This window comes from Nipponia nippon, unplaced genomic scaffold (genome assembly GCF_047370975.1).
Source record: "Nipponia nippon isolate SJK-2023a ecotype South Korea unplaced genomic scaffold, ASM4737097v1 scaffold_19, whole genome shotgun sequence".
Classification (NCBI taxonomy): Eukaryota; Metazoa; Chordata; class Aves; order Pelecaniformes; family Threskiornithidae; genus Nipponia; species Nipponia nippon.
The window spans coordinates 3,048,707-3,070,214 of record NW_028262335.1 but is presented as its reverse complement, the minus strand read 5'-3'; the positions used below and the strand labels follow the sequence as shown (position 1 = coordinate 3,070,214).

The window sequence follows — 21,508 nt, the reverse complement described above, 5'->3', positions numbered from 1 at the left end:
TGCTGCATTTCATTGGTCTAAATTCTTCTGTGCCAATACAGTTGACATTAAGATCTACTGTTAAAATATAGGATGTGTATGAACACTGTCTCTATCTTGTTGGTGAATTATTTGCTGTAGCACCAAATTTGATACAAACTAGAATGAAAAACTATAGCATAAATAAATGTTTTTCTATTTCTGTAGATACTGAGACACTTTCTACTGAGGATTTTTTGCAGAAATAGGTTACTTTTATGGTCTTTGCATTGTATAACGAAGATTGCTGTCAAGACACTTTTATAGGAAGCTTCATGAAACAAATTTTCCTGGTTTTATACCCTTCCAGTTTTATTCAGGTAGTGGGGGGCAGGAAAAAGGGTGTAATTTCTGGGGCATTGTATCTCCTAAACCAAGAAAAATAAATGGTTCAATTCTAAGTAGTGGTAGAGTATGTTAGTGTTAGCATATCAAGGCTATAAAGTATTATTTGAATCCCTGATCAAGAACCTACTACCAGTGAGTATATATAGGTCACTTTGTTATTTAAAATGCTTTTGTGGGTTTTGGGTATAGGCAGCCTTGCTGTTACGCTGTTGCTCTTTCTTACATTTCCTGGTAAGGCTGACAACATGTGTAAGTAACCAGTCTTCACTTAATAAAGGAGTGAGTTGATACCATGCAGTTTTGAAGTTTATAGGGTAGTATAGCAATATGTAAAACTGTTTATATTTTAGTTCACTCAAACTAGATTGAAAAAAAACCCCAAACCTTCTAAACATTTTCTGAACTTTCTAATAGCTTTGAGATAGCATTCAAGTAGAGGTTTGCTATTGCCAGCCGGATTATTGACTTCTCCTCAGTATTTATTCACTGAGGGCAGGCTCCCGATGTGAATCTGTAGCCAGCTTAGCTTTCTCTAGACACTTTGTCTTGGGTTGCCTCTGCCTTTGCCCGTAGTCGCACTAGTTCATTAATGTAAGTGTGCTTCTGGAGTTGCTCTGACATTTTAAATTCCTCTCTCGCTGAATCTTTTCTGCAAAGATTTTAGTCCTGATAAAGACAGGCATTCACATATTTCACATTTGTTTTCTGATGGATAATATTGCACTTTGGAAAATGATTGTACCGCTGAAGGAGGCTGAGCACTGCTGACAGAATAACAAATACCTTGCCTCAGCATCTGAAATATCCTTTTGTTTCTTTGACTGTCTTCTGCGACTTGATGAATTTTATCCCAGTAGGTCTTGCCAACAAGGTCATGCTGCCAAGCAGCTCTTTCTGAAGACATTAGAGCAGCTGATAAAGATCGGTTTTATTGGTTTCAAAATCTGTCTGGGATTTGTTGCAGTGTGAGATTTTGAGTTTGGGATGTGAGGTTCTTCAAAGAGCCATCTTCAGCAGGGTTTATTTGCCCCTGCAGCAGCTGCTTAGATACGTGTGCTGTGCCTTTCCCTGCGTGCTGTGGGATTGTTTATTAGCTTCGGTTCAGTGCTGGCAGTACCAGTCCCAGGCAAGCTTCTGGAAATTCCTGGGCTACATCAAAAGAAGCATGGTCAGCAGGGCGAGGGAGGGGATTCTGCCCCTCTGCTCTGCTCTGGGGAGAACCCCCCTGGAGCCCTGTGTCCAGCTCTGGGGTCCTCAGTATGAGAAGGACATGGCCCTGTTGGAAAGGGTCCAGAGGAGGCCACAAAAATGATCAGAGGGATGGAGCACCTCTGCTCTGAGGACAGGCTGAGGGAGTTGGGGTTGTTCAGCCTGGAGAAGAGAAGGCTGCGGGGAGACCTTATTGCGGCCTTTCAATACTTAAAGGGGGCTTGTAAGAAAGATGGGGACAGACTTTTTCGTAGGGCCAACAGGGACAGGACAAGGGATGATGGGTTTAAACTAAAAGAGGGCAGATTCAGACTAGATCCAGGGAAGACATTTTTTACAAGGAGGGCAGTGAAACACTGGACCGGGTTGCCCAGAGAGGTGGTAAATGCCCCATCCTTGGAAACATTCAAGGCCAGGCTGGATGGGGCTCTGAGCCACCCGATCGGGTTGGAGATGTCTCTGCCCATTGCAGGGGGGATGGACTGCATGGCCTTCAAAGGTCCCTTCCATCCCAAAGCATTCTGTGATTCTATGATTCTATGAAATTCATGTCGGTGTCTGCACTGTGTGCTAGTTGCAGGGAGCGTCACATCAGAAACGGCGTTACCTCCAGGCTGCCTCTGCACAAAGGCTTGCTGCTGTGCCTCTGAGAGGCCAGCGTAGAAGCAGGAGCTCTGAGTAGTTTTGGGCTTGGGTGTCGCACAAAGCAGGGCGCCGGGACCTGAGCTGGTATAGAGCCACTGAGTTGTTTCTGCCCGGTAGACTTAGTTCCAGGAACGCAGTGCGGACATGCTCAAACTAGTTCTGCATGAGCTGGGTTGGGATGACTTGGATTAGTAATCCCAGCTTCATGCTGCTCAGAAGTAACCAAACTGTTTCCAGGACCGAGTTAGTCAAAGAAGCATTGCAGCCATGGTTCAGCGGTGCGCTCCTGCTGTTCCTTGATTGTCACTCCGACTGTGACACAGGTAGCTTGGCAGGTAATGTAAGAGGTGGCTGTAGAAATGTCTGAGTTGCTACACTAAGGAAAATTCTGGTCTTGCTAATCTGTGATGATTTTTGAAGGGAAAGCTTGATATGAAATAGGACAGTTTTCACTATCATTAAATATTCAGCATTCAGTCAGCATACTGATAAATCAGATCAAGATTTAGAAAGTCGCATTGTGTGTTTTTTAATAGAACAAGTGGACTGTTGTTGCAGTTTAATATGAATATTTTAAATCCAGTGTTCTGTTTAATTTCTTGTCTATTCGAAGAATATGAAAACCAAAGGAAGACATTATGAAAGCTTGTTTTGTCTAGTGTTTTGTAAACTTATTTTTCATTATTTAAAGTGACAAATTTATAGTAACCAGGCTTTTTAAATAAAGTTAGTGTGAAGAAATTGGAAGTTAAGCTGCAAGTGACTGACAGCATTGGTAGGAGAAGTATAATGTAGAGGAGGAGATTTCGAATGTGTGGTCTCAGGGGCAAGTTACTACATTAAAGCATTTAAATATTTTCTGTTGTATCAGTTTGTACTATCCTATACCTTAGAAACCGCAGGGAAAATTCATACCTTGGAAGACGATTGTGCTGTTTTCTGCTTACTTTACAAAATACAGTCGCTTCTATGTCTGCTTTTTATTTAAGGGTTTGTTTTTGTCTTGCCTTCTGTATCAGAGATGATGATGTTCTTATAGGGTCCATATCAGTCTTGGATTCACATCACACCTTACTGACAACTGAGACAAAAGAAAGCATGTAATAAGTAACATCTTAAGTGTCCTTCTCTTTCTGCCTATAATGTGCTGTGGTGTGTACACTGCCATTTCAGAACGGTTGTAAATTTACCGGCCCAGGTATGTACACATGGTTCCTTCCTGATCTTTATCATAATTCGTAAATTTAGGGGAATTCCAGTTGGTGATAAATAAACAGCACAGTTTTTATTTACACCCAAAAGAGAATTAGATTGGCTTCTATGTCATTTTGTTCTGCTTTACACCGAAGCATTTAAAATGTTGTCATAGCTATCTATTTTCTCTCGAGGTTTTCTTCAGCTTTTTGTGGGTTTCTCATTTGTAAGTTAAACAGGCTGATTTCCAAGCTTCTTTGCTAAGATAAGCAAAGTCCAAATTTGCTTGGTGTAAAAGAACCTGAAAACTGCACAGAGCTTTGACTTTCCTGTTCTCTGCTGTAAATGAATAGTAATAGGGTAGAACTTCTAAGTGAGCACAAGCAAATATTTTTCTCTTCCATCTCTCCTTCGTCTTTACTGAAGGACTGAGGATATTTGTAGGCTGCTTTGCATATGCTTTCCCCAAGATGCATATATGAGGGTTGTGATATTTCGATGAAACAGCTTCAGCCCATTATGGGGTTTCCGAAGTTCTTCCTGCCTCTCCTAATGAAATGAGCTAGTCGAATAGTGTTGTTCTGCACATAGTACAGGACTTTGTAATTCTTGAAGAAGGAAAATTGCAGTGAAAATTCAGTTTCAAAAGGTCTTCTAAATAAGCTTGGCTGTGAAGCTGTCCTTGATTAAGGTGAAATTAATTTGTTTATGGAAGAATGTTTTGTCAAACAGGTTTATAGTAACTCAAGAACCTCCCTGTTACATAGGAACGCACGGTAACGTAAGGCTATACAGAATGAAAAATGCACACAAGTACTAATGCCACAAACTGTCCACCGTGGCTACATTTGACGAGGTAAGGCCATATCTGGGTGCAAAAGCACAGTATCACAGTAAAATGCAGTGTTTGTGGTGAAATATATATATCCTGTAATAAGGTCAGACAGGCAAATGCCTATCTCGGTCTGTACAAGACACATTGCAGTGTCATTTCATTGTATTTTTCATTCATTCATTTTCATTGTCATTGCATTGTCAATTCATTGTACCTGTACAATTTAGACCATCTGTGCTAGAATGTCTTAGGCTATAACTTGTTAGGATATTACTCTTGAAAATAACAAATTTTGAAATTACTTTAAACCTTTTGAACAGAAAATATCTGGATTAAGGAATGCTGAATGTTGCAGTTAAAACATAAGGCACCAAATGAGCCTTTCCAAAATTCATACCTTTTTTAACCAAGCTATCCCAACCTGACACTACTACACAAACAATCTGTAGGTAATTGTTTGAAGGAGGTTGATTTTTAGAGTTGTTGTTGGGGGTGCCATTGGTAAGAGACGGCCGCGTGTCCTCTAGTGTCAGAGTAGCGGCAGAAGTGGCGCTTGGTCAGCGTAGTCCTTTTCTCGCTCGTATTGCTAGTGAGGGAGCTGTTTTAATTGCCTGGTTTTGAAGCTGTTTCTGCATCTCATTTTAGAAGTACAAGGTTAGAGGGCTTAATTTAGATCCTAGCGTAGTTACACCAAAACTAAATTCATCAAGTCGAATGTTAGTTCCAGCCATGCGGTTAACAAATGGCATGGTCATTATCATCCTGTGTCTGCCTTGCCTAAAATTTTTGCCAGCTCCTTTCTCTGAGTTTGTATATTGTTTAGATGAGAAGTTGTTTGCATCAGACAACTCTTCTTCATTCCTTGCTGCTGAACAGCTGCAAAATGGGACCATGCAAATAAGTTTACCACTATTTATCCTATCAGGCTTCCAGAACTGTTAAGGAAGCCAAACCGTAGGCTTTGCTTATAATATAACTTAAACACTTCACATAGTAGTTGGGATCTTGCATCTCTTGTTGCTCCAGTGTCTGGGGGTATAAACCACCCTTACCGAGTGCTGTGAGACCTTCTAAAAAAGAAAAGTGTTTTGGAAGAAACAGATAGTACTCTTGTTCTCGATACAAAAATTCCCTTTGGCTTCAGACTTGAAATAATGGTCTAAGGATACCCTTTGCTCTAACGTAATGACTCTGAAAATAGTATCTTATCTCCACAAGCCCAATGTTCATTGAGCCCTGGAAAGAGAGGGATTGTAGTTGAGGTAAAGGCAGGCATTTAAGTTGATTTTTCTTGGTTTTGGACAGAATGCTTCAGGAAATGGAGAGATAATGATGAAGATTTAAAAAATAGGTACAAATACATCTTCAGTCTGCAAACTTGTGGACGTAGTAGTTTGACTCTGATAATGTTTTAAGGAGCACGTGAAATAATCAGAGAAACTAGGATTGATCGGTTTGGTGACGGTGCTGGGAATGAGGAGTAATTGCAGTGATGCCTGCTTGGCTAATTGGGTCCTTCCTGGGCATTTTTTTGATTGGATAAAAAAAAAAAATAGAAATAATAAATTGGAATGGCAAACAAATCTTTCATTATTGTCTGTTAAACCTGTAGTTATTACCTGTTTTCCTCTGTATTCCCTTTAACTCACCGCGGCAGTCTTCTCCTCTATCTTTAGCTTTTGTTCCAAATTCCAACTTTAGTGGATGACTGAAGAGTTTTACTCGTTATTTGATGCTTTGTGCCAGGTAGGTGCGTTTAGCTCGAGTAGCGCCCTGAAGAGAATTTAAGGGTAAATAGCAATAGTGATGAACGCCGGGGATGTCGTTGCCCTGAGTGCAGTCTGCATGGATTGAAATCGATGTCGCGATTTGAGACAAGTCAAAATGTTCCAGCTGGAAGTTTCAAAGCCTAATGATTGTGTGTCGCTGTGTCATTAATGAATAATACTGGCGGGAACGGCCCCGTTGCTGCGGGGTTTGCGTTGGGCGGGGGGGGGGGGGGGAGCTCGGCGCTGCACACGCTGCGCGCCCTCCGGCCGGCAGGGGGCGCTGGCGGCGGCGCCCTTCGCGCGCGGGGCGCCGCGGGCTGCGCGAGGCACCGCCGTCGGCGCCAGCGCCGCCGCTCCCCGCCCCGCGGCCCGCCGCCAACAAGCCGCCGCCTGATTGGCGCCGCGCCTCTCTCTTCTCTCCCGGCAGCCAATCGCGCCCGGCGAGGAGCTGTTGGTGTGGTACAATGGGGAGGACGACCCGGAGATAGCCGCCGCTATTGAGGAAGAGCGAGCCAGCGCCCGGAGCCGGCGGCACTCCCCGAAAGCCAAGAAAGGTAGGGCCCTCCCCGCCCGCCGCGCCGCGGCCCCCGGCCCTCCCTGCCCTGCCGCGCCGCGCCCGCGCCCCGCCGCCGCCGGCCATGGCGGCGGGGGAGAGGGGGGCGACCCGCAAACTTTTGCCGGGTGGGCGGCGGCGGCCGCCGTGACCTTCCCCCGCCGCCGCCTCCCGAGCCGGAGGGAGGGCGGGCGGGCGGGCCGGCCCGGGGGGGGGCGGCCAGGCGGGACGTGGAAGTTGTGGTCTCTCCCGGCCCGGCTGGAAAAGTTGGCCGGGGCGGCGTGCGAGGCGCTGCTCTGTCTTCGACAACCGGGCGCTACGCGGGGAGGGAAAATGTCTCCGTCCGGAGCTGGGCAGCGCCGCGGCGGCCGGGGGCTCTGCGGGGCCCCGGCAGCAGGGAATGCCCTTTGCGCAACGGCAGGCGCGGCCGGGCCAGCCTTCCTGAAACTGTAAACTTTTTGGGTGGGTGGGGTGGCTGCTAAAATTGTTTGCGGGCAGTGTTAACAAGCGAAGTGTCGCCGAGGAATGGGTTTCTGGTGCGCGCAAGGGTTATTTTTTGCTTCAGTCGAGCGCTGGTGCAAACGGAAAAGTAAGGCTTTGTTATTTTCTATGGTTTTTAATGTCGTCTTATTTTGGGGGTCCTGGTGATCTTGTTGGTTATGAAATTTTGCAGGCAGGGTGAATGGCTACTTCTGGCTGACTTTGGCAGAGGAGGAAGGTTGGAGAAGGATTTCGGGGGGGTGGGTACACACATGGGGGGGTACACGCGTTAGTCTTTATGTAAATACGTCTGTCAAAGCAGGCATCCATTATTTTTTCCATGATTAATTCTGTAGCAATATTTTTTTAGTGTGCATGTGTCTCCACGCATGGCCTTATATAACTGACATTTTGACTACCGTTTTAGGCCAAAATCGCAATAGAAGCTATCGCTTACAGGGAGTAAATATAAAAAGGAAGTATTTACAGTTGTAGCACAAAAGTATTGATTCCTCTTGTAGCTGAAAACGTATATTTTGGAATTCTCTGAATGTTAGAAGCGAACCACAGAAGGAAAGGAGATAATATTTTAAATGGCATCATTGTAAATTTTTTTTGACTTAAAATTTAGGGCCTGGTCTCACTTGTAGTGCACTTGACTGTGGAACTTACATTGGGAACAGACTCAAATATTTAGGACAACAGTCATTATATAAGTTTTTTTTATTTTAGAGATTGAGGAGGGGGTTGGGAGAAAGAAGTGGTGCAACACAGTTGGTTGTTCTTTTGAACAGTAATTTCTAGGTTAAGCTAATACAAACTGAAATTCAAGCACTGATTTTTGTTTTGCTGCCTGTAGCGAAAAGCATATTTAGCACGTTTGTAAGTAACGCTTGGTAAATTAGAGGCTGTATTATGCTTTTTCCTAAATGTGCATTATCTTAGCAAATAGAATTTGTGTGCCTGTGATTTACCTGAAAGGCTAGAAAAACAACTTGAAAGAATTTGATTACATTGTAAATCAGAAAAGCCAGACAGAATAATTTCTAAGGTAATTTTTCATGGCATAGAAGTTTTATTTGCATTTGTGAAGTTATAGATAAAAATATCGGTAAACTAATTTGGTGGTACCTAGGTTTTGGTTTTGTGCTAGTTTGTAGGTTTAAAGTTTTAACTGTTATGGGTTTTACAGATTTCAGACTGTCATAATTAGGAACAATTGGTCTTTTCCCCCATTTTATAGACATAAGCTTCTTACCAAGGCTCACAAATATAAAAAAACAACCAACCAACCAACCAAAAAACAAACAACAAAAAAACTCAATGTAGATGAACATTTGAGAATAACCAAGAATAATTTATCTATAGAATTATAGTCTTGTATCATGAAGCAGAAAGACCAAATGTGTAGTATTTAGTTGTTTTGAATTGTTATGATTAAAGTTTCAGCATCCGTGCTGTAAAAGATAAGGCAATTCATAGTATGTGCTTTATTCTTTTCTAATACATGCATATTTTGAAATGGTATAGCTCTATTTTTAGTGGGTTCCATTGGAATTATTTTTACTCCTCTACATTTACTCTCGGTTATTTTAGTATTTGTAGTAACATCTGCTAATATTTGCAATTCACAGCAATTTTTTTTTATAAGAAACATAATATTTTTCGTTTGATTTCGTAGCAGTAGCTGCAGTTAGGATTCCAAAATGGTTTCTACTGGTATCCCTTCTTTTGCAGGTTCAGCTGTATCTCTTGGATATGGAAGTTTCTTAGCCCTGGGGTTGAGGTTTTATGGGAAAATAAAGGAAATTGTGATGAGCAGGATTAAAAAGTAATTTTTTTTTTAAATAATTCTAACTATATGATAAAAGAGGGGTGGGAGGAGAAGGATGTTGTGACTTAACTTTATGCATGTGAAAGATTGGGAGTCAGTAATCTTTAGATTAGATACCAATTTGAGAAACTTGGTAGAGAGTAGCTCCTCTGCAGGGTTGTGAAATTTGAATTTATTAGCTACCTAAACAGATCAATTAATTCCTTTTTGATAAACTTTATTTTGGCCCGTGTCGCAGGTTGTCGTCTTACACATTGAGGAGAAAATAGAACTAAGTAAGAACTGCCAAGTTTAAACAACTGTGAATGAGTGTGTCCTTCAGAAACACATTTTCCAGAAAAGTAAACTGACAGTTTAATACCTTAGAAATGACTAGACAAGACGTTATTTGAGAAGTGTATTATAATTTAGTTATTCAAAACATGCAGTTATTAAATAGCTCATAATTATTCTGTATTCAGTAAAACAAATACCCTTTTGAATTTTTAATGCATCTTAGGCCTTGTCCTTGGACAGTTAAGATATCTGTCATTTGACAAATAGTCTTGTTTTTGCAATTTATTTAATGAACTCTGATTATATCAGAAAAGGTGACCATTTCACAGGTATTGAAAATGTGATGTGTTTTTCCCAATCAATCAAGGCCTTCATTATTGTAAAGCTTTTCATATTGCAGTAGGAATACTCTTTATTTCTGAATAAATCCTCACATGCTGTCAATTCTAACTGTCTTACCATAAGAGGTAGGCCTTACTAAATTTGTAAAGTTGAGATGGCATTTAAGAATCAGCAGGTGACCAAGTCTAGGGTAGACACAAAGTACAGATTGAGCTGTTTTCTTTGACCTTGATCTGACCTTTGTTTGCAAGTGATTACTGACACAAGGTTCATAATCTCCTTTAGAGCATATTTAGGATGGCACCTGGCATTCTCCTCTACGTACCAGTCTTCTCTGACATGTTTGCGGAAGGTGGGATCTTGGTTATGCCTCAGTCGCGTTTCTCAAAGCTCGTCTGCTCTTTACTTGCACAACTTCTGCAGCAGTTCAATGTCTTGCATGTTTTTGTTCATGTAGTCTGCATTCAAAATACTTTACATCTCCCAGGTGTTAATGTTCAGTAGTTACTGCCTGGCTTGGTTGTAGGTTTTCATAGCTGGAGTAAATCCTTTACATCTTTTTTCTAGCATGCACAACAGTTGAGGAGTCGTCGTGGAACAGAGGCAGTTCTTACTAATTTATTTTTATGCAATGAAACATTGCATGTTGTTGCTAAGGTGATGAGTGCGTTTGAGATTTAGAAAGAAATTTAGTAGGATAAAAGGATATTGGGGGGGCAGAATACAACCCCAAAGAAAGAAAACAACTTGGTGAACTTGGGTACCTCCGAAGATTTTTATCAGAGCCAACCTCTGTTATCTTTGACACGATTACAACGTGGTTAAGAGCCAGCAGCTGCCGGTGCATGGCCAACAGCTAGCAGAAAAACAATCCAACACGTTTTTTCTTGCTTTTGCATTTTCTGAAATTTCATTTATTTGTTAAGCGTTTATCACCTGCTTCTCCCAAGTTGTAGTTAATAATGCTTCTGTCCTGCCTGCCGGGCTTGTAGGAAAATTTGTTCGAATCAAATGCATTAGCACAAGATTTTTCATGAACTCCCTTTCTAAGGAAAAAAAGAGGACAGCCTGGCTTTCACTTTACAGTTGAATTCATGCGTCCATTAGAGGAGTAGCGTGGACATTCTTTTTTTCCTCTCATATGGCATTTCTTTCTTTATATATGGCAGTACTAACATGTAGTAGTAAGCAGTAATATCGAAGATAAGTGTTTCCTTCAAGAACAGCACTTTTGGAGTCTGTGGCTTCAGACTCAGTCTTCCTTTCAAAAGTAACTTTTCACTAACTATATAAAAGTATTTTAAAAAAAAATGGTCATACATAAAAATATCCAGTGGTTTTATCAGGCTATAATCTGCTTTAACGTGCGAAGTAGGCTCCAAAGTGTAACTGAATAATGCTAAAATAATCTAGGCAGTCTCTGTCATGGATTATGTGGCAGATCAAAAGTCTGTTCTCAGAGGAAGAAAGATGCTGATGTTACCCAGGATAAAAGCTTGCTCTGCTACATGCTTGTGAATAATACCTTCTAAAAAAACCTTTTCTTGAGGGGGAAAGAAGGCAATGTTTTACTTCTCTGGTACTTATTTATATCTCTGTGGTAGTGGTTCTGTGCTGTGCTTCTCAGTTGTATTTATGTCTTAGCTGTGTTCCACTTAGCACTTTATCTAGGCAACAAGCCCCAGTGGCATAATTCGTACTAGTGACTGGCGTGAATACTGCACGTGCCTCTTTCATATTTTCTCTCTGTGCAAAGTCAGGCTGTCAAGAGGGGGGGGGGGGAAAGTCTGTACTTTCACTTTACCAAAAGCACATGCTGCATAAGGCAACTTGAGTGGGAGTCTGTCATGAGACCAAATGACCTCTTAAAAAACCCGGTTGTGTCACCTCTTAAAATAGTCTTCTATTGTAGTACAGGCAAAACACCTGAATCGGGTTCACATATATCTTGGACAGCCCCTGGTGATTATTTATTGTAGTACAGTTTTAAAGTCTCAAACCATAGCTAATAAATCTTTTAAAACTTTACTACCTTAAATGGCTCTACTGCTATCATAATGTCGCTGTTTCCCATAGTTCTTACCAGATTTCATGGAGAGGATGAACGATAGGGGAACTCTTAGTAGATAATACTGTCCCAGAGAGAGTGTGAGATTAAGGTGGGTGAATTATGAATCAATTATCTTCTGTAATAAATTATTGTTACGCCTTGTTTCGTATCAGCCTGCACGCAAAGTGCAACTTCATGCTTCTGCTTCAGAGATTCTGAATAAACGCTGTCATAATAAAAGTTACACTGGATTTTGTCTAGAAGCCTGCCTGTTGCTCAAACAGTGTCACATTACTGCTGCAGAAAAGGGAAATGTAAAGATGAAATAAGCAGGTTAAATTCTGTGATAGAAATCCTTGCAGTTTTTTTGTTAATACTTTCATAGGCATTCTCACATATTTCCAAATAATTAGCTGTACTTGAGAGTCGTATAAATATGCATCCTGTTTACAAAAGGTGGGCCTTGGATTGCCATCTGGATGCAGACACAAATGGAAATCATGGCCAAATGATGCCCCAGTGGGCTGTTTTTTAAGTTGCAATAATTTCTTAGTTAGACTTGTACATGGAATACGTTTAAAAGTTTATTTCAAAACAGAAAAGAGCTTGTGAGAAAAATGATTGTGTATTCATTGGAATGTAGCTTATAGAAGGATGTTAAAGTTCTGTAAGTTTTACATTTGCAGCAAGGATGACATGAAATTATATCCTTATCTAAGCTCTATTTCCAGTAGCTTTAATGAAAAACTTAGGAACTCAAGGCTTCAAAATTACCTAGGCAATGACTGGGAAAAGTCAAGGGAGGAAGGAGAAGGTCAACAAGATCATCTGGAACAGAACCTTAAAATGGAATTTACTTTGATTTCCTAAAATCCCACTGATTTATGAGAAGAATTATATAACTCCAGTTAAAAAGCTGCATTTGGGATTTCAAGGGAACTGTAGCTCTCATGGCAGCTTCTCTCTGGTGAATATCTAATATATTTGAGGTCTTCTAACCAGCAGAAATTTTCTTCTGTCCCTCATAAATGGGGCCCTTTGAATAGGAGACCCGTATTACTTTAAATTCCCATCTTCACTTCTACAGCAACACCCCCAGTTCCTATGATAGCTGCTGCTCTGAGCTTTCCCGAACAGCGGAGTGAAATTGGTATGATTCATTCCAGCCTTGCTCCTGCCTACGTGTTTAAGAATAGGAGAAAATAAGCCTTCATTTCAGAGGTTAAAAAAAAAAAAAAAAAAAAATCTGTATTTAAAAAATAAAAATTCAGCACTACATTGCATATATTGACCCCTTAAGCTCCATATTTTTAAGTATAAATTTTTGGAAATATGAGGCCTTAGCATGTTCAGATATTTCCTAAATTATTAAAAACATCAGTGTTTTTGCTTTAGTCAGGTTGTATCATATTTATGTGAACATTGGGAAACTTGTTTACTTATGTGCTGTAATTATAAGGTTAGGGAAAGCTGTAAGGTTTGTTTCTTCTTCAGAAGCCTCAGATGTGCTGTTGTGTATACACTCCCTTTAAGTTTCCACATGTGCAGCTGGTAATGGCAATCCACAGGTGCTATCAGCGTGCTCTCTTGGCAGTGTGGGACCGTCCCTGTTATCAGTCTATCACGGTCGGTATTTGTGCGAGCAGTGGGATCAGACATCCTGATGTTGGCAGTGTGGAGGCCCCCAGCTTTGTCTACGCAAGCATCAGAGTGGTGATGCCCCTACGAAAGCTGAACTTCTTATAAGAAGAATTTAGCAAAGGGCTTGAAGGTGGTCAGGAATGCAGCGTAAGGACTCAGAGCTGATTATCAGATCTTTGGTAAACCAAGTACTACGAGCACCTTGCATACTCTCTCTGTTACTTTTTCTCTGTGGTTTTTTGTCCTTAACTTGAAATAACAGTATAGTCTTCACGATTGTAACAAGTTGGCATGTTTCTAGCTACTTATTTCTGGTTAGAGCAAATGTATGTATTTATCTAACATGACAAAAGTATTTTTCTTGGGTTATTTAGTTATTCAGATTCTAATGTGTTCCATGTTTTTCTTTATACTTTTGCTTTTTCAGCCATACTTTCTTATACTATTTTTTCCAAGGTAAAAAAAAACATACATCTAGACCACAGTTGCAGCATTTCCTAGCAGATTTGCTAATGCTGTCTTCAGTTACATAACCCACAGTGGGAAGTGAAATGAGGCACAGACAGCTTTCCAGTATTAATTTTTTTTTTTTTCTGTTGCTCAGGGTTAGCTTTGAAACAATAAGTGGCCTGGGAAAAAAAAGAAGCTTGGTGTTACACTGCTAATTTTTTTTTAATTAAGCCAGAGTGTTTTGAAATTATTCTCCTCCTTTCTTAGGAAAATACTTTTTTAATTTTCCTGAAAATAAGTTAAAAGTTACTAAGTTTCTATTGAAATATTACTTTCCTTGCGGTAGTATTTTATTGTATTAGAATTTTTCAGAACTTTCTTAGAATGTTCTCTTATAAATCACAGAACTGTTTAAATGCTTCTGCGTAGAAGATGAGGAGAAAATTTGGTGATTGCTGTTTTAGGGAAGAGCTTTGAGATAAATAGTTTTGGAGGTTATGTTCCAAAATAAGAAGGGGATTAATTCCTGCAGAATAGGAGAATGGACACTGGTTTCCAGAGTGAAACAAGTGTTTTTCTTTTTTATTCCCTTAAGTGACCTATTTTGTGCTTCAGAATTGTCCCATTGCTTCTAGCATACAAGAGAGCAAACTCAATGAGTTACTGCCTGCCTTACCTACATTAAAGTGTTCAGGTTTGCTCTCTCACTTAAATCTGGATGACTTTTATTCACGAGAATAATCCTTTCTTGAATTCCTTTGCATTACTTCATGTTAAGTCAAGAGTATACCAGACACTGTTGATCTTTCTATGGTTTCCTTACCCTCCTGTGCAATCTCCTACTTCATTTTTTGTTTTATAATTGGAGACTCCGGCTTTTATGGTGGATACAAGGTAAAGGCAATGATTGACTTTCAGTGTATTCTTATTTTATTTACCTCTAGCTTGAATCATGTCTTAATTTAGTGAAGGCTCTAAGTTCTCCCTGTAATGAGAATCTTCCATCCTCTTAATCATTTTTACTGCCTTTCTCTAGATGTTTTCTTTTTATGCTTCATCTTTTCAAAATCATTTGAACAATATTATTCATATTGATTCAATATCATTAACGGTACTAAACTTTTTTAGAGCTTGTTTCTATTACAATTTACCATGATTCGCATCGACCATTTATTTTACTTGAATTGTTTACAGGGAACGTCTTACACTGAAGGCCTATCTACAGATGCCCCATGTAATTTATTATGCAACGATAAGCAAGCATGTTTAACTTAACTTCAAGTGTGTGCATACAAAGTTTTGATAACTGGTTTATTTATGGGAAGAGATGCAGACTCCATTTGTGTGTGTGTGTGTGGCTGAGAGCCGTTTTCTTTAATTGTGAGATCGTCTTTGCAAGGGAATTTGTGTTTGCACAGTCTCTCTGAAGGTTCTCATGTCACTGGATTACGAAACTGCAAAATATCAAAGTAATGTTATTTTCCACTTATTAACTATTTAGTACATTTTCCAAATGAACAAAAAGGAGAAACAATTGTCACACCAGAGTGTATTTTTTTTTTTTTTTAAATCTTCAAATTTATTTTGTTATTCCTGCCAAGAGCCTTACACAGATTGACAGGAATGACTTTGAGGAATTCTCACTGGCCTACACTTGCTGTGTCAAGTTCCTCAAGGAACTGTTATAGCAGCCTAAGTTTTTACTGGGATTTAACAGTTATTGAAATAAGACTCAGTGGTATTTCAACATTTGTAGCTAAGAAATTAGATAATGTCTGATGATCAGATGTTCACTAGCAAATATTTACTTACCTTTTATACACTTTTTTCCCCTGGACTAAGCAAGCACGGTATTTATTTGGATCACCAGTGCATGTAAGTTACTTAGGATGAAACTTCCAGAAGCACTTAGGAGTTTACCAGGGTTGCTGTTGAGGGTTAATTTTGTTGTCACGTTTTCTATCAGAGTTCTGCAAGAGCATTTGATAGACTATAATTAATGCTTTCGCACTTCAAAGAGGCAGTATTATTAATGCGATGATTGACATAAAGTTACTCTAGTGAGAGTATTATAACAGCTGAAAATCTATCATCTTGATTATTATTAGTGCAAAATGCCATGGAAATGGGTCATCAGCTATACATCTATTCTAACTTGCATTGAGAGCCAGATGCCTCACTTGAGTCTAGTCAAATATGAATCTTGTTTTATTTGGCAGTCCATAAGAAACAATTTGATTGTTGAATGGGAGAGACCTAGTGTTTCTGAAAGTGACTCGATTCATATAAATTTTCGTAAATTTTCTCATGCATCACCGTTATTCAGAGCCAAGGCCAATACAAACTTCTTTATGTTGCTGCCAGTAAAATTGGAAACTCAGTGTCTAGGTAGTAAACTGGTGTAAAGCAGCTCAAGAGCAATGATACCTGGCCTCTCTTCAGCACTAAGTTTGTATCAGAATGGTAAAATACACACCTTTGCCATAGAGTCGTACTCTTAAAAGGCAACCTGTGTGATACTGGTGCCAAATATTAGAGTTGTCTTGGGCTTTTACCAAGGAGTAGGTCATACGAAGTTTCAGTGAGTTGAGTAAAAAATTGACTTGCCTGCAAAGTGTTCTGTTTCAAGTTGCAGGTAACGAGCAGAGAGTCCGGTGTTTCAGATCTTACGGACCCTTGTCAGAGATTGCAAAAGCAAAGTGGACTTTGTGCTGAAACTTCCCTCGTAGCTACCAAATCCTTAACTGTTAAGTGGCAGCCTCCAGTCTCTGCACTCTCGTATAGCAGAGCTATGCTTTTTCTGGTTCTTTGCCTGCAAATGAAAATGTCCACGTTACTTTTCAGTGATGTTTTGTTTTCTGTTTTAGTTGACGTTTCATGCTATGAAAAGATGTGTGCAAAAAGCTTCAACAACTTTGAAGTCCAATTTGATCTAAGCAGGTTAATCTTGAATGTAGCAGTTAACTGAGCAGAAGACAAATATGTTTGTGCTCTGACTGGGATTTGTTTTCACTTTATTTGAAAAACGGAGGAAGTTGCCATTCCCTGTAATGACTTTATGAGCCTGTTGACCTTTCTTGATTTCATAAATTAAGCAGATACCAGTTTGCTGTCGTCTGGTTTGGGGCAAACTATAGATTTAGTAACTTCTGTTGTCAGTTCTGTTACCATGAGTGCCAACTGTTGCTGTTGTCCTGTAGTGCTCTCTTCTGCATCCTGAGACATGCACTGATTGGGCAACTGGAGCTTTACAGTTAGAGTTCCTTTGGAAATATAATTCAGTATATCTTCTGTTATCAGAGAAGAACGAAAAGCGTTTCTCGAAGAAAATATCAATGGGCTGCAGCTGAAATGAATGAAGCACTTGGTTTCACAGAGAAAGCTAAGCAAATATTTCACAATTTCCCAGCAGATAAAAGTGTTCGGGGACTATATTGTACATTAAAATAATGAGTTTACATAATGTTTACCCTCGTCCTTTATCTACTTTCATATATTAGAAAGGACCTGCAGTGATATTCTGCCACGTGACCTTGGACTGTCACTCTCAAGTGGACAGGAGATGAGTCTTCCCAAATTCAACAGACGCAGAGGAGCAAAGTTTTCATGCCTGCAAACGTGTAGTGACAGTAGCTGCTTATTAACAATTAAAGATCTTCCTTCGTAGGTTGGAGAGCCAGATCTTAAAATGCTATAATATTTTTAATGGGGACTAATGGAAACATACTACATATTTAGTATAGTAGGTGGTTGGTAATTCCATTTTTGCTATCTCCGCTTAAGTTGTTAATCATGTTGTTTTCCTAACCTTGTACAAATTTGAGTGCATGTTCATTTGACATGTATTGTTTTTACTTCTCTGTTTTTAGTGTCTGAGCAAAAAGCTTAGGGAAATTAATTATGCTATGCTTGCAGTAAATAGTAACCTTTAAAACTGTACAGAAAAAAAAAGAAATATTGTTTAAGGCAAGCTTGCATTGCATGCCAAAACTGATAGCTTGGCACTTTAGAGTGCGCCGGTGAAAGGAGGGCAATAAGGGGATCTGTGCAATGGGAAATACTACTGAATGTGTTTTCCAAAGTAATTTTCCCTTTTTGAAACAAGATATGAATCTATTGCAAACCTATTGGATTGCTGCTGATAACATTAAAAAAAGATTTTCATAAACAAAAATGTGTGCTGTATGTTTTCTTCCTATTGAATCCTCCAAAGTAAGGATTACCTCTGCAAGTTGTACTGAAGAGAAATAAGGGAATAAGAAGGTAAAGGAAAGAAAACTGGGAATGTATGCCAAGAATGGGATGAAATGCATTGTAAAACAGAAGGGGGTGATTTTACTGAGAATACTGTTTTGCTGGAGAAAATTTTCTGACAAATGACACGTTGTAGGTGTGGTAAACAAAAGGATTCCGTTGGGTAAAAATGAATAACGGAGAACAAATTTGAGTGAATGTAAATAAAAAATGTTGAGTGTGACCTTGTAGCAATTCTGAGGGGTTTAATTTTATCCGTGGGAGATTTAATCTGGTGGCAGCAGCACTGTCCGGAGCCTGCATCTGTGAGAGGCTTTGCTCTTGTTTCCTCAGCGTTGGAGACTCCTGTTACAGTAATCCCGGTGCTCCGGTTAGATACAAAGGCGGGCCTGTTTCCTGGGAACGGTAGCCCTTGTACAGCTGCATTCTCCAAATAAAGCCATAGCCCATCTCGGGACAAATGTTTGGATAAACTGTGCATTTTTGGTCTTCCATGCAGTTGCAGCTTTTCACTAACCTTTCGAGAGTTCTGTTTGGCACGGCGGAGCAAAAGACCACCACCTTTATCAGCAGTGTATGAAGGGCATTAGCTTTTGGGTCTGCACGTGGACTCAGCAGTCTTTTTTTTTTTTTTTTTTTTTTTTCTTCTTTTTTTAAATGTAACTTATTGGTATGACCACTACTGAATTTGAACATACCCAGTTTGTCAAACAGAAGAGTAAAATGGCAGGTAAAGTCCTGAGTAGTTACCTTTAAAGATAACTTAGCTAAAAAACCCCAGATATTTTTGATCTAACCCTCTCAAATGTTTAGTGATCCAAATAGGGCCATGATAAATATTTGGGTTATTTATTACAGATAAAGGCCGACTGATCTAATAGTGATCGTTTTCAACTTTATGGTACAAGTAGTCGTGTGAGGTCTTTCATTTGCATTATCTTGCAAGTGATGCTGTCAAAATGCACGTTATTTCTTCATTATCTGAGTGTAGCTTCATTTCAGGGTCAGAAAAACATTTCAGGGAGAGCTATAGTGAATGTAGAAGCAGCATTTTCTGGATTCAAGTAAAAGCTCATATTCGTTAAAGTGGAGATCTAAGTTTTGACTAATTCTCTGTATTTAAATACAAAATGTGGAGGCTCTATTTTTAACTGAATTGTACGTAAAAACTGGCTAAATATAGACAACACCAGTTATTTCTGGAAAATCTGTATGCCAGCTGTCATTTCTTTTGCTGCTTCTTTTGTTTTAATACTTAGCAAAATAAAAGTTAATGGAATATAACTACAGAGAAGACTGTTTATCATATTTTCTGTAATGGATTGGCTGTGTCAATGGTAGCTGTGGTTAGCTATCAAGTGACTTGCTAGGAATTTGTAGTGAATGGTGGGAGGTTGTGTTATTAGGGAGGGTAGGAGGCAGAAATACACAACTACATTGAGTGATTGAGAAATTCTAGAGCAAGTCTGATTGCATAGTCGTGTATTCTCTATCTGCTATTTTAGTTTTAGAAATATTGGCACGGGCAGAAATGACATTTTTAAATCTTGCTAAGATAAAAGCTCTATGTTTAATTATTTACACTTAATTGTTTTATCACAGCTCTTGTGTGGGTTGAAATCGCATAGAATTAAACCCTGTTTGCCATACTTTGTAATTGTTAGGTGACATTCTGTACTACCTAAGTCATTACGGATGAGTAAGTCTCCTAGTCTTTAAACTTAAGACTTCCTATGATTTATACTCAAGTTAGTCAGAAAGCGTAACATATTAAGGATTTGAATGAGATGCTGCAAATGTGGATGGCATCCTATTGCAAACAAATAATATAAACTACTTTTTGCCCCTCTTACAGAGGGTAATGGTACGTAATTTAATTTATAAAACATGAAGTGTATGAAGAAGACTGGAGACAATTCCTATTTCAATCTTTGTGGACTGGTGTAATACCACACATTTAAGATAGGCTTCCTGCTTGTAGGATTTTCCAGCCTAATTTTTTTTTTTTTTTTTAATCTGTTTATCTGAATTTTGTGAATAGCTTCAGCTAAGTTTTTCTGGGCTCGTGAAGAACTCCCTGTAATGGCAGTATATTCTGTTTTGCTTCTTGCAAACTGTTGCATCGTTTCTTCATGTTGGCATGGCATACCCTATGATGCCATGCTAACATTTCTTGTACTGATTATAATATAATTTAAGAAGTTTGTGGTGAGATATAGTAACGTGATCTTCAGTGCTATCATTGAAGTGGAGACTTTGCCAAACATTTGCAGAAATTGGTGTTTTAAATAGCCCAGCTCAGAATTTTCTTACACTTTCCATGGCAACAAGTTCATCCGTTATGCAAATGTCATGTTAACAGTCTCTGTAAATGCGTTGCTCTATTTCTTTTCTGCAAAATGGATATTTAGTGTTTGATACAAACATTTTAAAACACATACACAGTTAGGTGTGTGTGCATCTGTCTTCAGGTATCTTCCCAAGGCGAGACTTTATTGCAACACTTATGATCTGGTTGGAAAATGCAGCGATTAAAATGCTGCTATTTGTATGTGAAGTGATGGTTAATGTGTAGCAATATGTTCACACAAGAGGCAGTTTGATATTAATAGAATTACTGTGAAGTTTGTCTTCCATGCTTCTGTTCCTCTTTCTCCCGCTTCTACCGTGTAAGCTTGACAGTGTCTTTTTAAGGAAGAGCAGATGCAAGTTCTGCTGGAAAAAAATTACAGAAGAACCTTTGCTCACTGTATTTGCTTTTATTCTCGAGGTCAAGCAGCCGTTTATCTCTGCTGCTGCTGTTTGTGGTCTTTAAGCAGCAGTAGCAGTACTGGGCATTGAGTTTCGAATTATAGCGAGGGAAAATACATTATCTGAAACAGTGAGGCATGCAGTTTCTCTTGAGACCTTATAACTTTCCTTTTGAAAGATCCCTCCTGGAGACCTTCAGTATCACTTGACACACGTGAACCTGTTGCAGGCCAGACTGCGTGCATGCCCTACTTCTGCCTCTCCTGCCAGCCTGGGATGAAAGGATGTGGAGAGCTGAGCTAAGACGAGGGTGGTCAGCCCCTGGCGTTTCCGTTCCACGGGGATCGCAAGCAGCTCAAGTGCAGTGCCCTGCCGAGCCTTTGTCGTAAGAACAGTGGTGGGGTTGTGCTGAGCACGGGGCCTGACAGATAACACGAGCCTCCAGCTGTGGGAGGAAGCCATCCAGCAGAGAACGGCGAGGCCAACATAGGCTGAATGTCCAGCTTTGTAGTACAGGAATGGGGCTTTGGCTATAGATAACTTCCAAGATTTTTCCAATTTGTTCCAAAATATATAGCTATATGTATTAGGCCTCTCCACCTTTGAAATTATTTGATATATTCAGTTTGGGCAGATTGACAATGTAGAACTAAGATACTCTGTAGCTCTAAATTGTTCTCATGGTTCTCAGGAGTCGGAATTTAAAATCATGTTGTGATAATTTTTTTATGCTGCGAAACAGCTGATCTCAATTTTAGTGTTTCATTTGCTTAACAGTACCTAAAATTATGCCTATATAAACTAGTTGTATCCGATAACTTTAAAATGGTATGGCAAGAAAAATGCCCCACCAATTATT

General features: G+C 39.7%; 1 protein-coding gene across 5 annotated transcripts in view; it reads left to right on the top strand.

The window, feature by feature from the left end:
• The window catches only part of PRDM2 (PR/SET domain 2), a 75,084-nt gene that overhangs the window by 22,218 nt on the left and 31,358 nt on the right, over positions 1-21,508 (top strand). For 3 of the 5 annotated variants that reach the window (XM_087755253.1, XM_087755252.1, XM_087755254.1), the window contains exon 6: positions 6,446-6,572. The exons of 1 other annotated variant lie outside the window; for it this stretch is intronic. In XM_087755253.1, the coding sequence (XP_087611379.1) occupies positions 6,446-6,572 (127 nt within the window). Of the gene's footprint in view, positions 1-6,445; positions 6,573-6,954; positions 7,161-21,508 lie in introns of those variants that run through there. One more of the 5 variants, XM_087755255.1, reaches the window with a different exon arrangement.